General features: G+C 35.7%; 1 protein-coding gene across 1 annotated transcript in view; it reads left to right on the top strand.

Annotated features, from left to right (window-relative positions):
* The window catches only part of LOC131064874 (probable cyclic nucleotide-gated ion channel 20, chloroplastic), a gene marked incomplete at its 3' end in the record, with an annotated part of 363,668 nt that overhangs the window by 34,783 nt on the left and 315,384 nt on the right, over positions 1-13,501 (top strand). The window contains 1 exon segment of the mRNA XM_057999185.2: positions 8,645-8,836. Within this exon segment, the coding sequence (XP_057855168.1) occupies positions 8,645-8,836 (192 nt within the window).

Genomic DNA, 13,501 nt, shown 5'->3' with positions numbered 1-13,501 from the left:
TATGGAGTATGATGTGAGCTTCCATGTTACCAAGCTAGTAAGAGGGAAATGTCTATGTGTATAGCTAACTGATGGAGAAGTTTCAAATGCAAAATCTGATAAAGAGGTTGTCATGGTTCAAGATGATCCTGTTGATCAAAATCAATCAGCGAGTTGGGTAATTGATATGACCAATTCTCTTCAAAGTGGAGAATGTCCAGCTGGTCTTGACAAAGTAAAAAGAAGGTATTTCTGTCTTCAATCTGTTCCTTATGTATTAATCAATGGAAATTTGTTCAGGAAAGATTATAGTGGAATGCTGCTTAAATGTATTGATACTTCTGAAACCAATAAGATTCTATTTGAATTTCATGATGGATCTTCTTGAGGTCATTTTAACCCAAGAGCAACAGCTTGGAAAATTAGGAGGGTTGGTTTTTACTGGCCAACTTTATTCAAGGACACTCACGCTTGGGTAAGGAAATGTGGAAAATGTGCCATGTTTGCAAGAAAAGAAAAACTGGCTGCATTTCATTTGCAACCTATTTTAGTTGAACAACCATTTGCAAGATGGGGTATTGATTTTATAGGCGCCATTACTCCAAGTTCCAGTGCTGGTCACAAATGGATTTTGACAGCAACAGATTATTTCACCCGTTGGACTGAAGCTATAGCACTTAGGGAGGCTAACGAATTTGCTGTTCTAAACTTTTATGAAGACATCATAACCAGATTTGGTGTACCTGAGTCAATCATATCAGATAATGCCCTGGCATTTGTTGGTTCAAAGGTCACTGAATGGGCTTTTAAAAATGACATTTTTCTGAATACTTCTTCGAACTATTACCCACAAGGTAATGGGTTAGCCGAATCAACTAATAAGAATCTGATCAGGATTATTAAAAGGATACTACAAGAGAACTAGAGAGATTGGCATGCTAAGCTTAAAACTGCCCTATGGTTTGATAGAATTACTCCCAAGCATATTATAGGAAATTCTCCTTACATGTTAGTATATGGAAAAGAAGCAAGACTGCCTGTTTCAACTGAGTTTCCAGCACTTGACCTTGCTAACCAGCTTATTTTATTTGAAGAAGGAGACCCTTTGCAGCAGAGATATACACAATTGCTTCAACTTGAGGAAGAAAGAGAAAAGTCCTATAGGACAATGGAGTACCGTCAACTCTAGACCAAAAGAACCTTTGACAAGAAAGCAAATTTCAGAAGCTTCAAAGAAGGAGATGTGGTTCTTAAGTGGGATGATCTTAAAAGCAGACCAGGACACCATTCCAAGTTTGACAATATTTGGATTGGCCCTTTCATGATCGTGGAATGTAAAGAGCATAATGCGTTCCAACTCTCAAAGATGGATGGGAAAATCCTACCAATCCTAGTCAATGGGATTCATCTCAAAGCATGCTTTTGATCCAGGTTTTTGCTAATAAGTGCTCTGCACATCTTTTCTTTGTTTTTTGGTTTTCGGTTGTTGTTTTTGTTTCAGCAAAAAAGCTTTTAGATTGTTTTGAAAAATTTGCTACTTTTACCCCTAAAACCATTCAGAATCAGGTTTCTGCTAAATGAGTAATTCGATGAATTGTTGATGTCAGGCTTCGCCTTGTCACCAGAATAATCATGCGGCAGAAACACTGGATCTGAATAGATTCAGAGATATGAAGTATGAACGAAGAATTATTTAAGGGACAGGGTTGTTATTCTGAAACCTTATAATTACACTAATGAGCTTCATTGATAAACAACAAAGGGGGGAATAGTTAAAAGATCAATTTGTATTCTAAAGTTCTAAAAATGACTCTTGAAAGGGACATGATTTGTTCATGAAACCTTTATAGTCATACATGAGAAAAGATGCAATTTGTTCTTTTCAAAAAAAGATCAGTCCTGTTCTTGGAGGCTTCTTGCTTATTCAGAGTTTTTCTGCTTTTTCCTTTCCAAGAAGTGCTTTTGCACATTTGTGGTTTTTGCTTAAACCACCCTAGCTTTCTAGTTTGCTGTTCTGTTTTGCTGTCAAGCTGTAAATTTTGAGATTTCAAGAGGTTTTGTTCCTCCTGAAGGTCTAAGAATGACTTTGTTCGTCCAATGGACTGTATAGGCTACTGTTTTCCCTATGTCTAGCAGGCAGACATGAAGCAGAGGTCGCCAAAATTGTTACTGAATTTTCATATTGATTGCAATTTAGTGGAAAATTCAAGTGCCAGACAAAAGATACATATTTTTTTGAAAAAGGCCTTGATTATGATATTCAGTTTCCTTTTAAAAGATTACAATTACATGGAGAATATTCCAAATCTTTCAATTGTTTTCAATTTATAATATTTCATTTTTATACAATTGGAAAGATTAAGAGAAAGTAATCTACTGAATAAATGTTTTTCTCACACAAGACCGTGAGAGTGATCTTTATTTTCCTATGCAAAGGAGAAATGCAAAACTAAATAATACAAATGCATTGAAAAGATGAGAAGGGAACCAACCATTGCCTGAGGGTATATGGCTAGCATAAATCTGTTTTTGCTGGTGTAGGTATGCATCCCCGGTGTCTCCTAGCCTCCAATTGTCTCCTGGTCCTAAAAAAGTGAAAAAAAGTATGTGTTAGATCCAAGGGATCCAAGCAATGACTGATTAGCTCCTAACCATGCTTATGCATTTATACTATTCAATCATTATCCTTATTTGAACAGGAAAATAAGCATCAGAAAACAGAAAGGAAGGATCATTCTCATTGCATTGGAGAATCAATGTTTTTTCTAACTGAGTTTGCTTAATGTGCAGAAACAAGTTAAATAAAAAGCTGCAGATTTTAGATTTCATGTATGAGTGGGATTAAATGAGGCTTTCACAAGGGTTGACCCCAACTCATAGAATATATATGACTGTTCAGAGGAGAGTGCTTTGATATGCTTGGTCCCAATGGTGTTGAGAAGACTACCTCCATAAATATGATGATTGGACTTTCAGCTACTACTTCCGGAACAGCATACATACAGTGTATGGATATACATACAGATATTGACAAAACCTACACAAGCATGGGTGTTTGCCCACAACATGACCTAATCTGGGAAACTCTTTCCGGAAGGGAGCATCTTTTAATTCATGGTCCATATTACTCAAGGAGACCATGTTGGTAGGAGAGTAATTGTATCGTATCATGGGTCACAACCTTTGAGCCTGGGTCCAATACTGTTCTTTATGGTATTGAGCAGTCCAAGTACAAGTATTCAGCAGAGGGGATTGTTACAAGCTACAAGTATTCTAACTATACATCAGGCTACATTCATCACTGTATAGTGAAGAATTTATAGTATGATACTAAGTATTTTTACAAGTTTGGATTGGGAAATACAACCTGTGAGTTCTCATTCTTTACACCCCCCAGAATTGGTCTTGACACACCGTATACATTCGGTATCATTGGAGATCTTGGTCAAACATTTGACTCAAATAGGACCTTTCAGCATTATTTAAAGACAAATGGACAGGCAGTTTTGTATGTGGGAGATCTTTCTTATGCAGATAACTATCCATTGCATGACAATAGGAGATGGGAAACCCATCAACACAGTTTCTTGCGCGATCATTTATTGAAAAGTCAAGCAAAGCTCATGAACTCATTACAACTACTAAGATTTCAAAGGAAAAATGCAAAATTGCAGAGATTTCTTTAAAAATGCAGCTTGAAAATACCTTGTTTCGATTTTGTAACCGAAAGAATGCCACGGTTTATGTAGAAACCCCTGCAAATTCGAAATTTGAATAAACCAGTTGAAGCCGTGGATGACTGCCAAAGGAGGAGAGTCAGCTCACAGTTTGCGTTCCCCATCTTCCTGTTCAAACGCTAGCAGGGCAGCAGAAACTCTTCTACAACGATGATAAAATGCAAGAATGAATGAGAAAACTTAGGTTTTACTGCTGTTTATATCTCCTTGTCTCGCCTTTTCCCATTTTTATGGGATTGCATTTTATTTTAATGATGCAACTAATGCGTAGTGGTCGAGTCCCTAGACTCCCACTAATGAGATGTCATGCTTAGCCATGGGAAGGCTATAAAACCCTTAAGTTTTTAAAAGACTTATTTCTTACAAAGATGTAATTAATTTTAATAATTAATTTTTTTTTTTTTTGATATGTAATTGGCCGAAGCCTGAGTAGCTTATGACTGGAGCTATGAACTAGTGGGGACATAGTAGGGGGCCCCATCCCCATTACATATCTTTGAATTATTATTATTATTATTATTATTATTATGATGTTTGATTAGATTGACCCCAAGACTTTCCCCATCCTATGGAAGGCCAAGAGTCACAACTTAGAATTCCACTTTAGATGTCCTTATTGGGAATTGAACTTGGGTCTCCACAATGAGAACCCAGTGTTTTAACCAGTTAAGCTCAACCCCTTGGACATTTTAATAATTAATTATTATATTAATGTTGACTAAAATAAACTTCTAGCAACATTAACATAATAACTAATTATTAAAATTAATTAGTTTTACATATAAAAAAGAAATTTCCTATCATCATATCCTTATGTGGAAATTATTAATTTTGCATCTTTGTAGCCCTTTTTGAGTTCAATACTTTTCACCCATAGACACATTGAAAATTGTAAAATGAATATTTTAATTGGATGTGTTATAAATCCAATTAATATTTATTATAATGTGTCTTAAATATTTATTCCCAATATGCATATGCAAGAAAAATATTGAACTCAAAGAGGATGGAGTTATCTCATGAGTTTGGGGTCGGATTTGGGCTTAAGGTGCAGTTATATATGGATTTGTCCCAGTTCTTCAGTAGTTGAGACTTGATTTTGAGTGTCACATGGGTCAACCTTCAGTTGACCAAGAGTTTGGGCCAGATTTCACACAGTTATGCAAAGTTTGAAGCCTTTTTTGGTGGTTTTCCTTCTCTGCTCGGATTTTTGGGATTTTTTGAGTTGAAGATCACTCCAATTCACCTTCAGTTGACTTGGAGTCATCTTATCCTTGCCTTTGGAAGGCCTTTTTGTGTAAAGTGAAAAAAGGTTTCATTTGAAGGGGGTTCTGGATTATTATTCTCATGCTTGGCAGAGAATTCTTCTTGTAGCTCACATTTACAGTTTTCTTGACTGAAAATTCAATAAAATTACCAGCTTATACCTTATATTTCTGAGCTTATTATTTCATGTGTGATTGAGAGTCATTTTTATATTGTGTTATTGATTAAATAACCTTTGTTTGGAATTTTTGTCTCATGCATGAATCATAGGCTATGTATTGTGATTTATCAGTTGATTGTTTGAGAAAGCCATTTTTTCTTTTCAATTTTCTGAGTTAAGATCCTTTGCATAAATCATTTTTGTGATATAAATCAGAGGTGCTTTTGAGTAAAACAGGTGATTCTAGAAAGTTTTCTGTCTTTTTTCAGATCAAATTGGTGTATCACTTTACTTAAGTTATTAATTTTTCCATTTTTTAGTTTTTTTTTTAATACCTTCTCCCTTTTCCTGGCAAAGTTTTTCAAGTTTTATTAGAATTGGTGATCCATTATTCTTAGGAACTGGCCTATCCGGAGGTCCAATCATCCCAGTAGTTTACCCACAAACTCATGATTGTTCCCATGCTATCCCAAAGTGCTGAGTTTTTAAGGACTTAGTTTTCGGGTGCACTATTGGGCCTTAACAACTTGTAAATTGGACTCTCAAGCAATATAAAGAGCTATTCTTGGCCTCGTGGACGTGAAAATTCGTTTCTTTCTTTTTTCTTGATTTTTCAGATTTTGTGTTGATACGTTGTTCATATATTCATTGTGTTCTTATGTTACAATGATATATTTTTCTGCATATACTTGAGATTCTAGTAATTTTGTTGAAAAGAGCTTTAATCTGGTTTCTTGCAGACTTTGTGTTGCAAATATTGAGGGTTAAATTAGCATAGTTAAGTGTTCATGATAAGAAGAAGCTACAAGACTTTGTGCTTGTAATTGCTGTTGTTCATAGCAGTTTAGCAGTGCATTATATTGACAAACTTTGAGCTGCTGTATGTTGTACGTTGTTACCATAACAATCATTTTAGAAAGTTGATACGATAGAAGAAGAGTTGAAGACTTTGGGCTTTTGTTTCTATTTTCCCTTCCCAGGGAAGCGATGGAAGACTTTGTGCTTTTATGGAAACTTCGCTTCCTATTATATAAGAATTTTTGTAATTGTTGAAATTTCTTGAAAGTTTCTGAATCTGTTACTCTAAATTGTAGTTTCTATTTTGAAAAAAGAGAAAAGAATATCATCTTTTTGAAAAAGAGAAAAGGATGTTGTCCTACCCAAGTTAAATTAGTATTTATAGGTTATAGTTAATTTGTAATAGTTAGAAGAAGTAGGAAAGGGGAAGCCTTCCCTTAGAATTAGGAGAGTTTTTAACTCATGTTGTGGCTGAAACCATAATTTTGCACGCCTTCCCAGGTGTAGAAAATTTTCAACCAACACATGTGCTCCAATATACTATACAGCAAACTTTAAACTTGTTTTCCTTTGTGTAGATGTGCATTTCATCACTGTTTCATAATTGTATTGGGAAGTAGTCTTGGTGAGTTGCACACTTGATAATTGGATTTGAAAGTTCTTTTAGTGAGGTGTGCACTTGCACTCCATCTGGTTTTTTGATGTTAGCATTTTTAATTCATTCCTTTGTTGAGGTGCATAATTCTTTAGGTCCACTCCTATCAATATAAAATTTGAAAACTTTCGATTTCCACTATTAGGTACACACTTGATGTGCTCATGCACACTTGTACATTGTGATTTTTGAATATTTGATATTTCTTTTATATCACCATGCACCTTGTGCTCCCATGTGCACTTGACAATCGGGTTTACAAAATTTGATGTAAGCTAAAAAATTTCTTTGTTGAGGTGTGCACCTGCACCTTAGATGTGCTCATGAGAAAATGAATTGATACTACGATTTGAAACATGATTTTCCGTTATTGACTTGTAGACATGCATTCCAAGTGTGCACCTAGGAATGAGATTTTAAAACTTTGGAATGTGAAATTCAATGCCTTCGATGAGTTGTCCCTTTCTACATGACATGCATGTCTATAAAAGGGCAAATGAGTTCTGAATGTGATCTTCTCCCTTTGTGATGTGTGCATCTCATCTCTACATGTGCACTTGATAATTGTGTTTTGATCTTTTTGAGTTTGAAAATAAATCCTCCTTTGATGAGGCTTGTTGAGTAGTCCCTCACACACACCTTTAGTCTTGTTTTAGACTTGGATTTGAAGCTGCAAACTTCATTTTGTGAGGTGCACCCTCCTATACTAGGCATGCACTTTGTTTATTTTTTGAAAACTACGCTTTGATTAAGCGTGCCCTTCTAATAGCACACACACCTCTGACTAGACTATTCAACACTTTGGTGCATGCTCTCACCCTAGGCACACATTTGTGAATGAAAGTTTGATCTTTTTTGTTTATTATCTTTTTTTAGCATGCATCACTTTTATCTTGTTTACATAGGCATGCAATTGGTTACACCTTGCACATCTTTGCATTGATCATTGAATTCTTCCTTGTATAAGTGTGTTCCTATCCCCTAGGTGTGCATCTTTGAATAGGGTTATTTGACTGATATTCTAACCTTGTAAAGCGCCCCTTGTACATATGCCTTAGAACATCTGAAAATCAAATTTTGTTTAACAAAATGTGCACCTCTTGTGAAGGCCTCCTGATTTTGAATTTGACATTGAATGTTTCTTACTCATACAAGTGTCTCCTTCTTCAATGCACGTGCACCTGATAATGTAGAAGACAGATTTTGAAAATTTAATCCCATCTCTTTTGGTGAGGTGTGCCTCTATTAATGCACTCTTTGATTTTGACTCCTCTATGCCCAGGTGCATTCTTGATCTCAACTTTAGGAAATTTCTTCATTAACAACTGCTTTCCTTTGCCATGACGGATGTTTCAAAACTCTCAATTCCATAGTTCTGCAAAGATTAGAAAAGATTAAAGGACAACAAGGCAAAGAAAAGTAGAGAAAACTTGAACCTTGTTTTTTGCACTTAGGAAAAGGCCGAAGCTAGCTTAAAACTAAACACAATACGTAAATATTGTATGGGAAGAAGTTTACAACAATTAGGAGACCGGGATAAGAATAGTAGATGGAACATTTAGAAATAAGAACATAAAACGCCTACAATTGGGTTGATCTATGCTATGTGTTGTTTAGAATCAGACAGATTTATGTAACATATAGAGATAAAAACATGTTGTACCTACTATTGGGTTGATCCATGCTGTGTTGTTTAGAATACAACACATTCATGTAACATTTAGAGGTAACTGCAGGATGTGCCTGCAATTGGGTTGATCCATTCTATGTGTTGTTTAGAATACAAACTAAAAGAGAGCTTGCTAAAGAAAAGTATGAAATTGAAATTAGATATGCAACAGTTTTCCTAACTTTAACATTTTTATTTTCATTTCTACGGAAATAAGTTATCCAAACTACACCAGATTATGTGCATAGAAACTACTCCATTATATTGTACCATAGGGGATTGGGATATTTCAGGATTTTTCTGGTATTCATAGTTACTTAAAATTTGTAGCTGAATGCCTATTTAATTCTCAAGTGCTAATTTTGAATTTCTATGTACAGGTTCACAGCACATTGTTTGGAGGTGCAAAGAGTTCAATAAAAAGTTTCCCATCTTTGTTATTTTCTTGTATCCCTGGAATCATGAATCCTCATGCAAAGATTGTCCAACAATGGAACAAGTTTTTCGTCATATCTTGTCTAGTTGCGATCTTTGTGGACCCACTATTTTTCTTCGTTTTATCTGTCAAACAGGTACACATCTCTTTCTGTAAATGGAGAAAAAATTGGCTACTATCTACTTGTTTCTGAATTCTTTCACAAGTAGGATTTCATATCCATTTGGAGAAAAATATGTGTATCGCTATTCATAGGTTATGGTCAAAAGGGTTTTAGTCTAAGCGGTAATTGATTTTCTTCTTAATGAAGGGATATGTGTTTATTCAATTTTGTTTTTTTTAAACGCTCTTTACTTTACTCTGACCTTATATTGAGCTAGTATCAAGTTACTTAGCTATGCAGTCCTTGTCTCTAGCTAAATGAAGGCATAGAGCAATCAGTTTGTTTAAACTTTAAACAAAAAAAGATATGGAGTTTTTTTTTTTAATACCTAGGCTATTAGAGAAATACTGGAAGTTCAGAATATGAATGCTCTAACTTACATTTATCCTATGTAAGTGTTAAGCATGGAACAGTGCAATTGTCTACAAGTTGTTACTTTTAGACAACTTAATCTTTATGGTACATTTACCTAATCTATTATAATTCAAATGTCAATGAATGCAATGTAATACAATGGAACAATAGAAAAATTTATACAATTATGTTCACAAGGCAACAATGACACAACTGGTAATAAAACTTTTGTGAACTATTAATTTTCTTCATGTAACAACTATCCAACAAGTATGCAAGGAAAGAGCTTCAGATCTGTTCCTGAACTCATCAGATCACAGTTCAATTACTCTCCAAGTCATTGATACATTTCTGAAGTCCCAAGTGATTGGTGATTCAAAACTGTAATGAGCTGATTCTCAGAAAGTATGTTTTGGTGAGATTGTGGGTTACGAGAAATTTCTCTGAGTTCCATTCGAACTCTTTGAGTTGGAGCACAAGGTTCAACTGCCTAAAAAAAAGATAAATGAACCTCATGTTGCAGGTCAAATATGTCATTTGGAATGGTCAAATATTTTGTCAAGTTTTGGCTGAGTTGTTTTACTGAGGTACAATTTGGCTTTTGTGGTGATCTTGCCTAGTTTGAGTTTAGCTACTCTCTTCTAATACATCTTACGTTGTCACCATCTCGTTTCTTTGAAATTATTGGCCTGGATACACTTTGTAGCTTTTTATTATTTTTCTTTGTGGTGTAATCTTAGGTTATTTTCACAAGGAACACCCTTGAATTACAAAAAGCATGACATTTCAAAAATCTGGAGTGTTTAGGATATTGGTATTTTTGTTTGTGTATTAAAGAGGGAATCTTTAATTTTGTTTACTCTTGAAAGATCTTAGGATAACCTATCTTTATTGTTTGAAAAGGACATGTTGGTTTTGTTACTGAAATTTTCATGATATCTACAAATTAATGAAAAATTTAAGTACCTAGGCAAAGATTACAGTCACATAAGTGAAATCTTTCAATTGTTATTAAATTCATTATATTTTATACAGTTGAAAGGATTATGAGAAGTAATCTACAAAAAATAAAGACAGGATTACGAGAAGTAATCTACAGAATAAATCTCCTCTCACACAAGACCGTGAGAGTGATCCTTATTTTCCTATGCAAAGGAGAAAAACTGAATTAAACAAATCAAATGCATAGATAAGATAAGAAAGGAACCAGCCATTGCCTGGGGGTATATGGCTGGCATAAATCTGCTCTCGAAGTCGTAGGTCTGCATTTTTGAAATTCGTTCTCTTCCAGTCTCCTCCTTTTCTTGAAAAAGTCAAAAGGTGAAGTGGGTTAGATCAAAAGATCTAAGCAATGACTAAATGTCTACTTATCTTACCTATACATTTGCATCATTTAATCAAGCTCCCCTCTATTGGTTGAAAATTTTGTACACTTGGAGAAATATACAAAATTGTGGTTTCAACCACAGCACACGAGTAAAAACTCTCCTAATTAAGGGAAGGCTCCCCCTATCTAACTACAACTTGGAAAAATAAAATAGGATGGGACAGCAATCTTTCTTCTTTTTTCAAGAAAGACAATATCCTTTTCTCTTCACAGAAAAGGATAGCGATTGAATAACAACAGTAACCACTTTCAAGTGAAATAAGAGAAAGGAAATGAAGTTTCCTGAAAGCGCAAAGACTTCCGTCACTTCCTTCGGAACGGGACAGCAATATCAAGCTCAAAGACTTGACTATTGGAAGTCTTATCTATCCTTTGCTATACTAAATTTTACAACGAATAAAGATAACAGCTCAAAGACTGGAATAATCTATTCTTTCAACACAAAGGCAAGAACTAATGCAAGCTCAAAGACTTGCTGCTATTTCTTATCAAACAGTAATTTTTCCTCAAGAATAGACGCAAGCTCAAAGACTTGCTGCTCCTTCAAGAGAGTTTCCTATTTTAATTAATCTTCTCTACTTGCAGCTCAAAGACTTCAAATCAGATTGGACTAAGCTCCTTTAGAAACACTTTGCATAGAAGAAATAAAAAGATTCAAACTCAAACATGTAGCTCAAAGACTCAAAACTTGAGTAATCCTTCTTTATTATTCTTCAAAAACTTTCAATCCACATACATAAGCTCAAAGGCTTCTTGCTGTAAATTTGGGAAAGTGTTCCCAAAAGATATATTTACAATGGACTCCTCAAGTATTTATAGAAGAGGAGCCTTCAGAAAAAAGTGGGAGGATCCTAACTAACTAGAGAGATTCTCTCAACCACCAAGACTCATTCAATAACTAACTGAAACTTCATTAACTAACTAAGAGTAACTCCAACTAACTAAGACTTATTCCAACTACAGCCCTAATTGGACACAACTTGTAGTTGATTTACATGTAATTACAAAAGTGCAAGTAATGTGTAACTTGCATTTTACAAAAAATACTTTTACATGCAACTTGTCAAAACTAAATTACAACTAAAGATTACAAAAAAGGGAAAATTCAACTAAGTGTTGAAAAACACTTAAGTTGCATTTTGTGAAGACACAAATCCTTGAAATTTCCGGATGCTTGCTTGTAAAATTTCCGGATGCTTGCTTGTAGTTCCTCGGGATTCAGTTCATGGGTGTTCTTGGCAACAACCATAGTCTTCACAATAGTGTCGTGACAGCGGAGGAGCGCGGAATTGTTTTCATCCAGGGTAGACTGGATTTCATGCAGAAAAGCTTGGTGTTTCATCAATGCTTGAATCGAAGCTGCCGAGAATTGTTCGCTCCTCCATTCATTATGAATCCTCATCTGTAAATCAGCAAGAACTTCTTCTTCTAGAATCAGCTCTCCATCCTAACTTACTATGTTGCAAGAGGCCCTTTCACAATGTGAGACAATATCTCGGTAAACTTTGCCCCGAAATCTCTTTGCATCACAGATCTCCTCAATGAGGGATTTAAGAACAAGGGTCTTGTTTTCCAGGAGTTCTTCAAATTCCAAGTACATGACCCTAGAAGAGATGATGGCATGCTCCTGTAGAACACTCAGCTGTTGTTGGGGCATGGTACGCCAGATTGTCAGGCTTTTCTAAACACTTTCCAGATTCTTTTTGAAAGTGTTAAAAGTCTGATCCAGTTTCTCCTCAATGGTTTCCAACTTAGACATTATTTGAAAAATGTCTTTCATTACTTGTACACATTGATCATGAAGTTGATCAACCCAGGAATCCAGTGCTGAGCAACTCTTTCCACTCCACGAATCGATTCTTGGGAACCAGAAGAACCTATGGAGTTACTCCCTTCAGCAACAGGTTTTGTGATTTTATGAATGGCTGCCATAAGCTGTCGGTTTTCCTCTTCTAGCTTGTCTTTCTTCACAAGAAGATCATCACACCTTTGCACCAATGAAGCAACAGAAAACTGAGCATCATGTTTAATGACCTCATGCGTTTGCTTGCCCAATTCTATCCTCGTAACCTTATAATCAGCAGTTGACATTTCATCAAGTGGCTTATTTGCAATAGGTTCCACAATTTCAACTACTTTCATGTTGTTACTGTCAACCGTTACTCTGGAGATAGTCTTGGCCTTCTTAGCAACTTTAGATCTGGACTGTTTCAGTTGTTGATAATCAAAGGCATCAGGTGAGATCTCTTGCTTCTTCCTTTTCGGGGTGAAAGAACTAAGCCATGGAGGCAAAGTCATCAACTCTTTTCCAGTAGTGGCCGTAGGCAAAGGAGAAGCAGTTTTTGTTTGTATCATCGTGGTCATCCTGGGAGGAATATCTGTTTGGAGAGCGACCACGGTTTGCTCAGTTACCAATGGGCATGAAGATTGCCTCATGAATTCTTCAAAACCAGAAGTGGAAGTATCAATTTCTGATAACTGAATGCAAGTAGGAATATCTTCAGGAACTTTCAATACACTTTCTTGTTGATGATCAGGAGATGGCTCGTATGCTGAAATGGGAATTGCATTATGAGGAGACTCATCCTCAAGCAAATCAGGGGGAGAAAGAGGCGTCTCGATGGAAACTGGAGGAATGACCTTATGAGGCGAGTCTGAAACTGGAGATTTAGGAGTATCATCAGATTGCTGCCCCTCTTCTGGATTATCTAGATCGATCACTTGAACATGGAATCGTGATTTTTCCTTCCCATGAATAGTCGTCTCCTCAGGAGGGAGCACTACTGCACGGCTGACTTGTAACTTGATCCTTGTGCCTGAAGATGAAGCACCCTCCTTGTTGTCAACCTGAATCTCAGACTTCCGTCCGAGAGGCCCCGTAGAATCATCTTCTTTAC

This window comes from Cryptomeria japonica, chromosome 5, assembly GCF_030272615.1.
Source record: "Cryptomeria japonica chromosome 5, Sugi_1.0, whole genome shotgun sequence".
Taxonomy (NCBI): domain Eukaryota; kingdom Viridiplantae; phylum Streptophyta; class Pinopsida; order Cupressales; family Cupressaceae; genus Cryptomeria; species Cryptomeria japonica.
The sequence above is the reverse complement of the archived record's forward strand: the minus strand, read 5'-3'. Positions and strand labels throughout refer to the sequence as shown.